The following is a 14,697-nucleotide window of genomic DNA, read 5'->3' on the forward strand; positions in this document are numbered from 1 at the left end:
CGAACATGTGGCCCTCGACCTCCAATGGGAGACCCTGCCCTGGGCATGCTCAGTGTGAGTAAATAAGGACTTAGTCCCAGAGAGGCTTGCTCGCCGCAGATCAGTGCAGGGTACCATAGGAAAGCCAGAAAAGGCAGTAGTGACCCTATGCACCGAATCAGCCTCAGCGAGATGCTGGGAGCGACGTCTCCGCTGAGCAGAGCCCACTGCGGCCGATACCGAATGGGAGACCGCAGCAGACACGGATCGAGATTCCCCCTGTGCAGCAGAGGAAACTCGACTCCTAACATTACCCCCCCTCCTAGGGTTCCCCCTCCTTGAGCCTCACTACGCTCAAAAGCTGCGATAAGCAGCGGAGCCCGAATGTGCTCCACAGGCTCCCAGGTTCTATCCTCTGGGCCGTGACCCTTCCAGTCCACCAGATAAAATTTTTTGCCACGTACCACCTTGCACCCCACAATAGCATTCACCTCAAACTCATCTGTGGATGAACCCGATGTCCCAGCAGATGACTCAGAAAACTGGGACAAATGAACGGGCTTTAAGAGGGAAACGTGAAAAGTATCGGTGATACCAAGGCGTGGAGGAATAGCCAAACGGTAGACCACAGGGTTGACCTGTTCCAGAACCTTAAACGGGCCAATGTAGCGAGGAGAAAACTTAGTGGACTCAACTCGCAGCCTGATGTTACGGGTGGAGAGCCACACTAAGTCGCCAGGAGCAAAGACCGGAGCGGGGCGCCGGTGTGTATCAGCCGAAACCCTCATTCTCTCCTTGGAGGCCCGGATGGCATCCTGTGTGCGGTCCCAGATGTCACGTGCCTCCACCGCCCAGTCTGCCACCCTAGAATCGGTGGACGACACGGGCATGGGCACAGGGACACACGGATGCTGGCCGTAATTAAGGAGAAAAGGAGTTTGACCAGTGGAATCGGCTACGGCGTTGTTCAAGGCAAATTCTGCCCAAGGTAGCAAAGATGCCCAGTCATCCTGCCTAGCAGAGACGAAATGTCGCAAATATGTCACCAGAGTCTGGTTGGTTCTCTCCACCAACCCATTCGTCTCGGGATGGTATGCAGAGGAGAGGTTCAACTCTATGCTGAGTAAACGGCAGAGCTCTCTCCAAAACCGAGACGCGAACTGGGGACCCCGATCGCTGACAATCTTATCAGGCATACCATGTAATCGGAAAACGTGCTTAATGAACAACACCGCCAAGGCCCGTGCTGAGGGTAACTGAGGAAGCGGCACCAAATGCACCATTTTAGAGAAATGGTCGGTGACAACCCAAATAATGGAGCAGCCACGTGACTTGGGTAGGCCCACCACAAAGTCAATCCCGACCATCTCCCAGGGCCTGTCTGCCACCGGTAAAGGGTAAAGCAACCCAGCAGGCCGTTGCCGAGGAGACCGATTCTGGGCGCAAGAAACGCACGCCTGAATATAGTCCCTGACATCTCGGGCCATATGCGGCCACCAGTATGTTCTCGCCAAAAGCTCAGATGTCCTCTTGGTCCCAAAATGCCCACCCACTCTGGAGGAGTGAGCCCAAGAGAGAACCTCCGGTCGCAAGTTAGCTGGTACGAAAGTCTTGCCCGGGGGCACAGACTCTAGCGAAACCGGAGTTACAGTTCTCAGGCTCTCAGAAGGGACAATAAGCCGAGGCTCCTCCTCCTCCGATGACACTATGGAGCGGCAGAGAGCGTCAGCACGAACGTTCTTCTCCCTGGAGAGGAAATGGAGAGTAAAATGGAACCGGGAGAAGAACAGGGACCATCTAGCCTGGCGAGAATTCAGCTGCTGGGCCGTTTGCAGATACACCAAGTTCTTGTGGTCAGTAAAGACTTGGAAGGGAAAGCGAGCTCCCTCCAAGAGATGTCTCCACTCCGAAAAAGCCAACTTCATGGCCAGCAACTCCCTGTCCCCGATGGAATAATTCCTCTCCGCTGGTGTAAAGGTCTTGGAGAAGAAGAAGCAAGGATGCTTCCGACCTTGAGCATCCTTTTGGAAATGGACTGCTCCAGCACCAACGGATGAGGCATCCACCTCCAAGATAAATGGCTTATCAACATCGGGGCGATGTAGGATGGGAGCGCTAGCGAAGTGTGACTTGATCGAGAGAAAGGCTTTGGAGACCTCCTTTGACCACAACTTGGGATTTGCTCCCTTCTTGGTGAGGGCAACCAAGGGAGCTACCAAAGTTGAGAAGTGTGGAATGAACTGGCGATAGTAATTAATGAACCCCATAAAGCGCTGCACCGCTTTAAGAGAATGGGGTTCCTGCCAGTCCATTACAGCCTGTAGCTTGGCAGGATCCATAGCCAAACCCTGGGCAGAGATGATATAACCAAGGAAAGGCAAGGACTCCTGCTCAAACACACACTTCTCCAACTTGGCGTAGAGGGAGTTTGCCCGTAAGAGGTCGAAGACTTTGCGAACATCTCTCCGATGGGAGTCAATATCTGGAGAGAAGATGAGAATATCATCCAGATAGACTACGACCGAGGTGGTGAGCATATCCCGGAAGATGTCGTTCACAAAGTCTTGGAAAATGGCTGGGGCATTACAGAGCCCAAAGGGCATCACCAGATATTCATAGTGCCCATCCCTGGTGTTAAAAGCCGTCTTCCATTCATCCCCCTCACGGATGCGAATCAGGTTGTAAGCACCCCGCAGATCTAACTTCGTAAATACCCTCGCTCCCCGTAGCCTATCAAACAGCTCAGATATCAGGGGTAATGGGTACTTGTTCTTAACGGTGATGGCGTTAAGACCCCTGTAGTCTATGCATGGACGTAAGTCTCCAGTCTTCTTCTGTATGAAGAAGAACCCAGCCCCTGCCGGTGACACTGACTTCCTAATGAATCCTCTTGCCAGATTCTCTTGGATGTACTGAGACATTGCCTCCATCTCCGGGAGAGATTACGGATAGACTCGACCCCGGGGAGGCTCAGCACCAGGCAAGAGGTCAATAGGACAGTCATAGGGGCGGTGAGGCGGAAGGGTCTCCGCAGCTCTTTTGGAGAACACGTCTGCATAGGGCCAATAGTGCTTGGGGAGAGAGGAAAGATCTGCGAGTACCTGTGTAGTAGCAACCTGAACGCACTCCCTCAGACATCTACCCTCGCAGGATTTAATCTATCCCAAAATTCTCCCAGAGGACCACTCAATATGAGGAGAATGGTAGCGAAGTCATGGTATCCCCAACAGGACCTCATCAATTCCCTCAGGAATGACTAATAGGGAGATTATCTCCTGATGTGATGGAGACAGAGAAAGCGTGAAAGGAATGGTTTGGTGGGTAATCTGTGAGGGTAGTGTTGACCCATTTACCACTCGAACGGTCACAGGCTTGGCGAGCATCACCAAGGGTATTGCGTGACGCTGGGCAAAAGAGGAAGACATAAAATTACCCTCTGCCCCAGAATCCACGCATAGCTCGACCATAAGAGTGGATGGGCCTATGGTAATTGTCCCCTTGAAGGACAACTTTGCGGCAAACGTCGCCGTGTCTAGTGTACCTCCTCCAACTGCCACTAAACGCTGATGTTTCCCCGACCGCTGAGGACCCTTGGAGGCAAGATGTCCTGACTGCCGGTAAACATGACGGACCTTATGTGCATGGGCGGACTGAGACTTGGATACCGCTCGTGTCACCTCTAAGGCCTCATGTGACTCGGACGCCTGGACTGGCGATTCCAAAGGTTTGGCGAAGGTGGGAGCCAGCCGAAACCTCTGCCTACACTGGGCTCGCTCCAACCTTCGCTCGTGAAAACGAAGGTCTATGCGAGTAGATATGGCTATGAGCTCCTCCAGTGTGGCGGGAATCTCCCTAGTGGCCAAAGCGTCTTTCACATGGTCAGCCAGCCCCCTCCAAAATACGGGAATGAGGGTTTTATCTGACCATTCCAACTCAGACGCTAATGTCTGGAAGAGAACAGCAAAATGACTGACCATGGTTGAACCCTGAGTCAAAGCCAGCAGCTGGAGCGCTGTATCATGGGTGACTTGAGGTCCTAAAAAGACCTGTTTCAGAGAGTCCAGAAACCGAGGAACACTCCGCACCACATGATCGTTGCGCTCCCACAGCGGCGTAGCTTACTCCAACGCTCTGTCCGACAAGAGGGAGATTATGAATCCCACCTTTGCCCACTCAGTAGGGAAACGTGCAGCCAGGAGCTCGAGGTGTATACCACATTCGCTCACGAAACCCCTACAGGACTTACTGTCCCCAGAGTATCTCTCAGGCAAAGGAAGGTGAGATAGGGTCGGAACAGAGGTGGCAGTGGGTAAAGCTGCTGCAGCCACGCTAGCAGCCTGAACAGCTATTGCGGTAACATCCACTGCCGAGGTTGCACGCTCAAGAGACGCCAACCGGCCCTCCAGCAGCTGGATGTACCCCTGCAATCGCTGTTCATCCGCCATTACTTAGCCAGATCCTGGCGCTAGTATTCTGTTAGGGTTGGCGGAACGCACCAAATATATAGTTTATTAAATGGAATTGGTGCGTTCGCAACCCGGGATCCACCGTGCAGGAAAGTACCTGCTGCTAAGTAAGACGGACTATATGGCGGTACTATAAGTATACATACAAGGGTTAACTTCACCCTGCGTGAAGGAAGCGATCCTGTTGCGTCACAGGACCGCGGGACCGCACATAGAGCGCGAGCAATTAGTCAGCGAACACAACCCCAACTAGGATTGAAGTCCGATTAGACCACTGCTGGCACAACACCGCAACTGGGTGTGAAAAGAAACTATTGAAATAGTAAATAAAGGCACGAGAGTGCGTGCGGTGCCGCACTGACGGACGCCACTAACCACCCAGGCTTGGGTAAGGAAAGCGCAGAGGAAGCGCACGGCAACGTACTGGCGGACACAGCAACTGGACGCTGAGATGTGTGTTACGTGCTGTAGGATAAGTCGGGCGCTAGATAGCAAACATACACCTTCCGCGAACAGACATTCAATAGGGAGGGTTATTTAAAGAGCGACTTTCACTCACAACACACACACATATTTACAAGACAATACTAGCGCATGGCCGTGCGGTCATGCGCAGTTTATATAGTTGCAGCACAGGAAGCTGCTACTGAAGTTTTTGCCCTTTCAGGACCTTCCAGAAGAACCAATGGAAAGTGCTGCAGTACCTGAGCATGTTTTTCCCTTTCAGGACCTTCCAGGAGGACCAATGGAATGTACTGCAGTACCTGAGCATGTGACTGAACATGTGGCCCTCGACCTCCAATGGGAGACCCTGCCCTGGGCATGCTCAGTGTGAGTAAATAAGGACTTAGTCCCAGAGAGGCTTGCTCGCCGCAGATCAGTGCAGGGTACCATAGGAAAGCCAGAAAAGGCAGTGGTGACCCTATGCACCGAATCAGCCTCAGCGATACGCTGGGAGTGACGTCTCCGCTGAGCAGAGCCCACTGCGGCCGATACCGAATGGGAGACCGCAGCAGACACAGATCGAGATTCCCCCTGTGCAGCAGAGGAAACTCGACTCCTAACAAACCCCTTCCCGAAATGCAATGCATGTTTAGGATGTCGTGGAAGCTGCATTCCCTCAAACCACCGCGTACATAGATACATACGGTGCCATGATCGCGTTGGCTCCCACTGAGCACCGCCACAATCAAATGTGGGTGTCAGCTCCTTGTAAAAGCTGACACCCTACAGTAATGGCCACAATCAATGCTAACACCGATCGTCGGTGTTTAACCCCTGAGATGCTGCTGTCAATAGTGGCAGCAACATCTTGGGGCATCGCAGAGATAGGTGGTATGCATCAGGATTCTCCTGCTGCACAGGATAGATCTCAAGCATTACCTGTTACTGTGGTCTCCCTTTCAAGTCCGGCCGCTGCGATTGCTGCTCAACACAGACATCAGTCCCAGCGTCTTGCTCAGGCTCAAGGTATACGCTTGGTTACTGCTGGCTTTCCAGCCAAGTCTGTGGTAACCAGTGATATACAGGTGCAGCCTTGCGCTCTGGAGTCTAAGTCCAGAGATCACCTTACTGAGCATGTCCAGCGTCATCTTATTGGTGGCCGAACGTTAGTTACTCTGGTGATGTGGCAGCTCCATATTGGCCCACGGGCGATGTCACGGCCGGCTGGGTGTGAGTGTTTGGGGTGGAGCTTTGGATTTAAAAGGCTCTCAGCAGCGCACATGGGCATGCTAGTGTAATTTAGGTGTGATGGTTGTGAGTGGATACGTTATTTCTCTGTCTGCACGTATATGTATTTGTCTGCCTTGTGAGTCTGAGCATCTTATGGCTTATTCCTCTTGGCTTAGCAGCATCTGTCTCATCTCGTCTGTCAGTTAGCACAGTTCAGTTACAGATCAAGCCCATCCTATGTACTGTACTTCTCTGTGAAGTCAACAGGGTCTTGTACCTAGCGTCATTAGAGTTATTTCTCTTGACTTAGCATCTGTTTCGTTCTAGTGCGCCGTTTAGCACTGTTCAGTTACAGAGCAAGCTCAACCCTTCTGCACTACCTCTTTAACAGAGCTGGGTATTCGGCATTCTGTTTATACTGTGTGGAATTAGCACCGTCTGATTAAGTTTAACGCTTGCTGCTTCATTCTGTCATCGTTCACACTAGTAGCAGTCATACATCTCTGCACGGTGGACCCCAGGTTGCAATTGCACTTTATCTTTAATTTTTATTTAGTGCAATCCACCTGTGCTATCATCGACACAACGTATGCGATCGCAGTTTCCCAATGATCTTCATGGTTACCCCAGGCTGAAACAAAGCACAAGCTGACACACCTCCTCCCTGCATGTCAGATGCTGTTGCTCTGCAACATAGAAGCATTGTATAGTATTAGATCAGCGATCTGTCAGTGTGAAGTTGATGACCCATTCGGAGACAGTGTAAAAAAAAGTTAAAAAGAGTTAACAAAAATTGCAAAAATATTTTTTAAAAATCACAAAACAAGGAACAAAAAAAAATATTACTCCAGAACCTGAAGACTCATCTCTTCCGACAAGCCTACAGCCTGCAGTGATCCTGAAGTTACTGAACCGCCGCGCAACCTGCCCTACCCTCTCCTAGTGTTTCATCACCCCTCCCCTGCAGACTGTGAGCCCTCGCGGGCAGGGTCCTCCCTCCTTATGTACCCGTGTGCCTGTTATCTGCTCATGTTTAATGTATTTGTCTATATTTGCCTCGTATTCACATGTAAAGCGCCATGGAATAAATGGCGCTATAAAAATGTATAATAATAATAATAATAATAATTACATTTATTTGTGTAAAAGAAAGTTGTTGTTTTTTTAAAAAGTACACATATTTGGTATTGCTACATCCAGAAGGACCTGACTTATAAAAATGTCCAATTAGTTAAACCCTTCAATAAAAACCATAAAAAAAAAAACGAGACAAAAGACGATACTTTATCATCATACCATGGAACAACAAGTGGAATAAAACGCGATCAAAAAGATGGATGTAAATAATAATGGTATTTCTGAAAACATCATCTTATCCCACAGGAATCAAGCTGCCACACAGCTCCGTCAGCCATAAAATATAAAAGTTATAGCCCTCACAATAAAACAATGCAAAAATAATTCTTTTTTTCTGTAAAATAGTTTTTATGTAAAAGCAGAAGACATAAAAAAGATATAAATAAAGTATCATCGTATTGACCTGAAGAATAAAACTGCCTTATCAATTTTACCACAACTGAAACAGCACTAAAAACTCCCAAGAAAAACATCCCTGATTTGCTGTTTTTTGTTTCTTCTGCCTCCCAAAAATTGGAATAGAAAGTGAACAAAAAATTTCATGTGCCTGAAAATGATTCCATTAAAAAAAGTCAACTCGTCCCACAACAAATAAGCCTTCACATGACTCTGACAGCCAAAATATGGAAAAATTATAGCTTTCAAAATATGTCAATGTTGCTATAAAAAAGTGTCTTTTAGTGTGTGACAGCAGCCAAACATAAATATAGCTGTGAATCTGGTATCGCTGTAACCACACCAACCCGAAAAATAAAAGTCGCCTTATTATTTTTACCGCATGAGGAATTGTGTAAAAAAATGTATTAAACCAGTTCTTCATATGCTATTGATTTGTTCACTATAAACCGGAGAACCAGGAGTATAATGGGTATATCAATTTATTACAGATACAGGGTATAAATATACATACAGTAAATAACATAAGATAATAGTATATAGACAGAGAACACAGTACAAAGTGCAAGAAAGGATGGAAACACGGGAAACCAGTATCCACGCAGTGTGCGGGAGCACAACAAGTCCAAAGCAGTCTGATGCAGCAGACTGAAAATACACAATGCTGCAGGAAGCCAGTGGTACATATAATAAAGTGACAGACCGTCACTGGTGGTAAAATATTGGGGCTTACCGTAAATCGGAGGGGCTACACCGCACACCGGACCGGAACCAGGATGAAAACGACCCCCGACGTACGTTTCGCTTATTCCATATAACCGCACACTGGGTGGATACTGGTTTCCCGTGTTTCCATCCTTTCTTGCACTTTGTACTGTGTTCTCTGTCAATATACTATTATCTTACGTTATTTACTGTATGTATATTTATACCCTGTATCTGTAATAAATTGATATACCCATTATACTCCTGGTTCTCCGGTTTATAGTGTTAATATGGAGTGGGTTGCCTCTTGTGTAGGCGTTGGGGCTTTCTTCTACAATTTAGTGTAAAATTGCCCCTTTTTTTCTTTGTTTAAATATGTGCTCTGGAGTCGTTATAATTTGTTCATTATGCCTCCCAAAAATCACAGTAGGGCTCAGCTCTCATTTATCCTGTGCTCTACACTGAGCACTAACAATGTGTAAATCTCTAAAATAAATGATTCAGATGAAACCCTGGATGAAAGGCAGATTGAGGCACTGTGGATCCAGCGGTGTCCATCTTTTTTAGAGATGCATAAAAGTGCAGTTCGCCACAGTTTTGTGCACTTCTGAAAAGAAGGACATCGCTGAACAGAGGCCAGAAGGAGTAATTAGTAATATTAGTACATTTTAATTACTACATCTTTGAATATTCCACAATTAGTTGCGTTTAAAAAGATGTTCCTAGTCTTATAAATGTGTCCCTGCTCTGTACGGTGTAATGGCTATATCTGACCATGCAGAAATGCTGCAACTCATGGTCGCACATACAGAGCTCCTGGCCAAGGGTTAAACAATAAGTGACTATATTGACTACATAGCAGGGACTCTTAGCTGTTCTTTTTTGTGAGGAAAGACATTTCCCTGCCTGATTGCTTTCTCACAGGAGCAAATGTTTTACCCACGTCACCAGGTCTTTGAGCTCGTCATAAAGAAGTCAGTGACATAAGAGGTCAGTAGGGATTGGAGCTCGTAAGTCACTGACTTGATTTATGATTTGCTGGCAGGGCTGATGACATGGTTGAAACATTTACTCCTGTGATAAAACAACCAGGTAGGGAAGTGTGTTCCTTCACACACACACACACGAACAGTTGAGTGTCCCTGTAGTCTCACTTTTGCCTTCTACCCTGGCCAGGATCTGTGTATGTGCAGCCGTGAACAGCAGCAGCTCTACATGGTGAAACTGAGCAAGTAATGCAGAGCATAGCAGTGGCACGCTTGTAAGATTATCTCAGCACAGGAACATTTTTTTCAAACACAACCAATTGTGGCACTTATTAATATTCCAAGATTTACTGATTAAAATGTATTTTGTTAGTGGGATAACCTCTTTAATGCATTAATCTTATGTATTTTATATTGTAATGTTAGACGTCAGCTTTTCAAACTTTTTTAAATCTTATTCAAGAAATTTACAGAACTTTGCAAAAGCACAGAGCACTCTTAGACGCTCAACAAGGCAGACCTGCAGCAGACCTGCTTTGCCACTAGTGGGTTGTTTGTCTTGACAAAAATACCAATTAGCTGTGGTGATGATGCTAAACTGTGGATTTTAATTATGAGCCATGGGAAATGCCAGGAGCTGTGCCATACTTAACGTGACAACGTGTATCAGAGTTATGTTTTGTCTGAGTTTTAACATCGCTTCTGGGGCTGTATATATTTCCTCATCCATAATATATATGTTTCCAAAGAGGGTAAGATTAATGCTGCAGAAATGCTGCCGGCTGTATGGATGCATAGAGGACAAAGCAATCCCGGGCTTAGTAGTGGCTCACACTTAAATCATAGGAATTACCCACTGTCATATGAAAACATTGTGTCAAATGAGGTTAAAAACAGAAACAAGTTCATTTATCCCTCATCTGTAATATGTAGATGAAGCAATTTTTTCCTTCTCATTTTAAATTTGTTGCACCGTTTTTTTCACAGTTAAATCTGGCAACAATGTTCCAGTAACAGAACCGGCTTTCATATGTAATTGCAATTTTTTTTGCAAAATTAAGGGTTTTATTAGTGAATATATGGCATAACGTGTTGAATAAAAAAGTTGGCTTGGGAGTCCTATATGCGGCTGTCCAGCTTCAAACCTTATAGTTCTGTGGTTGTCACAGCAAAATTTAAAGGGATTGTCCAAGATTACAAAATCATAAGTACTGTCTTACAGAAACAGCTTCGCACATGTTCATTGATTGTGGTATTGTTGTTCAGCTCTAAAGAAGCCATGTTGAAGACGTTTTCCAGGATTTCAAAAAAATAAATAAAGAAGCTGCATCTCTGGGAATGTGCTAAAATAACTAAAGACTAATAATTACACTGTAAATCACGGCTCTGTTTCCCTTTTTTCTTGCCCGCCAACCAATGATGATAGTAAAATTATCCACATGTGACTGAAGCAGCCAATCACTATCATCTGCAGTGAGGCTAGTGATTGGTGGCAGCAGTGACATGGGGATAATCATCGCATAATTGAAGGTCAAGTAGTAAAGCACAGACATACGACTGTGGGTTTGCGAATTCGCAGAGCATACTTTTTTGGTCATTTTGTAGAACACCTAGTAATTATGTTTTTTTTACAAATCCTGGCTAACCCTTTGAAGATTGTCCTTTATTTAGTCATATTAGGAAAAGTATGGCACCAATCAGTGAGGTTCCAACTTATCTGATCCCTGGCACTAGGGGGAAGCACTGTGCTATTTTATTTCCTGTTGGCTTCAGGTTTATGTTTTCACATGGTTGATCATTTTAGTCAATGGTCACTAATTTAGGTTTTTATGTATTTTTATGAAAAGGTTTGCCTTCCAAAGTATAAAATGAAAAAGGTTCATTTTTTTAATGTCACTACTGATGTAATTGTTCAATGTTTCTTTCTATTTTCTAGATGGCAAAGTAGAAGTAACAAAAGAAAGTGTGAAGTTATGCACCATGGGACCAGGAAAGGTATTTGGAGAACTCGCTATACTCTACAACTGCACCCGCACAGCAACCGTAAAAAGTAAGATTTTGCCATTTTAATTATCTGCACAGTTTGGTCTCGCTAATGCACTTTAAATATTTTATGGGCTCTAAAAGTACGAAAGGGAAATTATGCCATTGTTATAAACAAGATGCATTGGTTTAATTTCAATTTTTTTTTTTTTTTTACAAAGTTATGGGTATTATTGAAGAACTGCTGTGCATTTCTACATCGTTTTAAGATATGGAACTTTATGAGATGGAGAATGTGGTGAATTTGGTTTTGGTAAATTTTGTAGTTGGAGTTATTGGTAATTCAATAAACTGTGAAAGGGAACTTGGTAGCAATAAGGAGGCTGTTTCGATTAATAGCGCTACTCCTATCAATGGGCTGTATGGATTATGCAAAAAAATGAAAATTACTGGAGCAATATAACAAGTAAGGCCGGGTTTATGCAAATTCATCAGTTTTTATCCATAAAAAGAAGAGAATTTTTCATCTGTATTGTTTGTTATATGCAATCCATATGGCCGTTTTTTACAAAAACAATGTAATAAAAATTATAGGTCAAATACAATTTCCTATGCTGTGACTTATAATTGATCCATGAAAAGAGCTTGATATATGGATCTCCATGATCTGATTTTTTCCTGCACCCATTGACTTATAATAGGTGCGTTTGATCCAAAATATAAATTAGTGTATGATGCAATTTTTTATTAAAAAAAAACTATAGGATAGAAGAAGCGCACATAGGGTCTTATCTGACAATTTCAGAATCTGTTATTCAGAAAACTGCTCACCTGGTGCCCATTTGATAGGGCATATCATATAATTGTCAGCTGCTGCAGATCCACGGGTCAAGGATTGACCATATCAGGAACCATATAAAGGATTTTTGTGGATATTGTCCGTGCTGCTGAACAAATGGAAGTCCGGACGTATTAATGAAAAGGAATGGTGGTTTTATTCAACGCGTTTCGAAGTCTGTATATGACTTCTTCCTCAGGAAATGTGGTATTTCCTGAGGAAGAGGTCATATACAGACTTTGAAACGTGATGAATAAAACCACCATTCCTTTTCATCAATACATCCGGACTTCCATTTGTTCAGGAGAGCGGACAATATCCACAATTTTTTACTGGCAGACCATAGATCCTTGTGTAAAAACATTCATATGAACTGCATATTGAGCATTGTCTTGCAATGGTCAGTTTGCTGTCTGTATGCTACTCGTATTGCATGAGGACAGCACACGAACATGGAGTATTCTGTCTGACTGAGCCCTAAAATGAATGAAACAATAAAACTATTTGGTCTAGTTAAGAGGGTTAAAGTAATTCATTTCATGAAAGGGAGTCTACGGTTTCAGCTGCATTTAGTCTGTTGACTCCTTTAGTCTCCCTTATCGGGTACCTTTATAGAGAATATTTCAATATTTTCGGTATTGCTGTTAGATTACAACCTCAAGTCAAGAAAAGTTGAGGCGCTGTGTAAAATGTAAAGAAATCAAGAATACAATGGTCTCGATTTTCTTACAGACAAATTTTATTTACAACAGAACATAGATCATAAATCAGAAGGCGAACATTACTCATTTTTGCATTTCATTTGAAAAAATTAACTCATATAGAAATTGATGGCAGCAACACATATCAAAAATGTTAGGACAGGGTTAACAAAAGGCTGAAAAAAAAGTGGTACTAATGAAAAACAGCTGGAGGATCAATTTTCTACTAAGACACATGACTGTGTAAAAAGAACATAACAGAGAGGCAGAGTCTCTCAGAAGCAAAGATGGTCAGAAGTTCACCATTCTGTGAACTATTTCTAAAAATTGTTGAATATTTTCAGAAAAAAGGTTAATTTCTGTAAAATTACAAACATGTTGAACATCCAAAAATATACAGTACATAATATGACCAAAAGATTCAGAGATTCTGGAGAAATCCATGTGCACAGGAGACACAATGGATGCTCAATATTGGATGTTCATGACCTACGGTCATAAAGGAAGAGGACATATACAGACTTTGAAACGTGATGAATAAAACCACCATTCCTTTTCATCAATACATCCGGACTTCCATTTGTTCAGGAGAGCGGACAATATCCGCAATTTTTTACTGGCAGACCATAGATCCTTGTGTAAAAACATTCATATGAACTGCATATTGAGCATTGTCTTGCAATGGTCAGTTTGCTGTCTGTATGCTACTCGTATTGCATGAGGACAGCACACGAACATGGAGTATTCTGTCTGACTGAGCCCTAAAATGAATGAAACGATAAAACTATTTGGTCTAGTTAAGAGGGTTAAAGTAATTCATTTCATGAAAGGGAGTCTACGGTTTCAGCTGCATTTAGTCTGTTGACTCCTTTAGTCTCCCTTATCGGGTACCTTTATAGAGAATATTTCAATATTTTCGGTATTGCTGTTAGATTACAACCTCAAGTCAAGAAAAGTTGAGGCGCTGTGTAAAATGTAAAGAAATCAAGAATACAATGGTCTCGATTTTCTTACAGACAAATTTTATTTACAACAGAACATAGATCATAAATCAGAAGGGGAACATTACTCATTTTTGCATTTCATTTGAAAAAATTAACTCATATAGAAATTGATGGCAGCAACACATATCAAAAATGTTAGGACAGGGTTAACAAAAGGCTGAAAAAAAAGTGGTACTAATGAAAAACAGCTGGAGGATCAATTTTCTACTAAGACACATGACTGTGTAAAAAGAACATAACAGAGAGGCAGAGTCTCTCAGAAGCAAAGATGGTCAGAAGTTCACCATTCTGTGAACTATTTCTAAAAATTGTTGAATATTTTCAGAAAAAAGGTTAATTTCTGTAAAATTACAAACATGTTGAACATCCAAAAATATACAGTACATAATATGACCAAAAGATTCAGAGATTCTGGAGAAATCCATGTGCACAGGAGACACAATGGATGCTCAATATTGGATGTTCATGACCTACGGTCATAAAGGAAGAGGACATATACAGACTTTGAAACGTGATGAATAAAACCACCATTCCTTTTCATCAATACATCCGGACTTCCATTTGTTCAGGAGAGCGGACAATATCCGCAATTTTTTACTGGCAGACCATAGATCCTTGTGTAAAAACATTCATATGAACTGCATATTGAGCATTGTCTTGCAATGGTCAGTTTGCTGTCTGTATGCTACTCGTATTGCATGAGGACAGCACACGAACATGGAGTATTCTGTCTGACTGAGCCCTAAAATGAATGAAACGATAAAACTATTTGGTCTAGTTAAGAGGGTTAAAGTAATTCATTTCATGAAAGGGAGTCTACGGTTTCAG

The 14,697-nt window shown here is 43.8% G+C and overlaps 1 protein-coding gene across 6 annotated transcripts in view; it reads left to right on the plus strand.

Moving 5' to 3' along the window:
- Positions 1-14,697, plus strand: part of PRKG1 (protein kinase cGMP-dependent 1) — a 1,430,268-nt gene that overhangs the window by 713,765 nt on the left and 701,806 nt on the right. For all 6 annotated transcript variants that reach the window (XM_069753539.1, XM_069753538.1, XM_069753540.1 and 3 more), the window contains exon 3: positions 11,280-11,393. In XM_069753539.1, coding sequence (XP_069609640.1) covers positions 11,280-11,393 — 114 coding nt within the window. The remainder of the gene's footprint in view (positions 1-11,279; positions 11,394-14,697) is intronic.

This window comes from Ranitomeya imitator, chromosome 2 (assembly GCF_032444005.1).
Source record: "Ranitomeya imitator isolate aRanImi1 chromosome 2, aRanImi1.pri, whole genome shotgun sequence".
Lineage (NCBI taxonomy): Eukaryota > Metazoa > Chordata > Amphibia > Anura > Dendrobatidae > Ranitomeya > Ranitomeya imitator.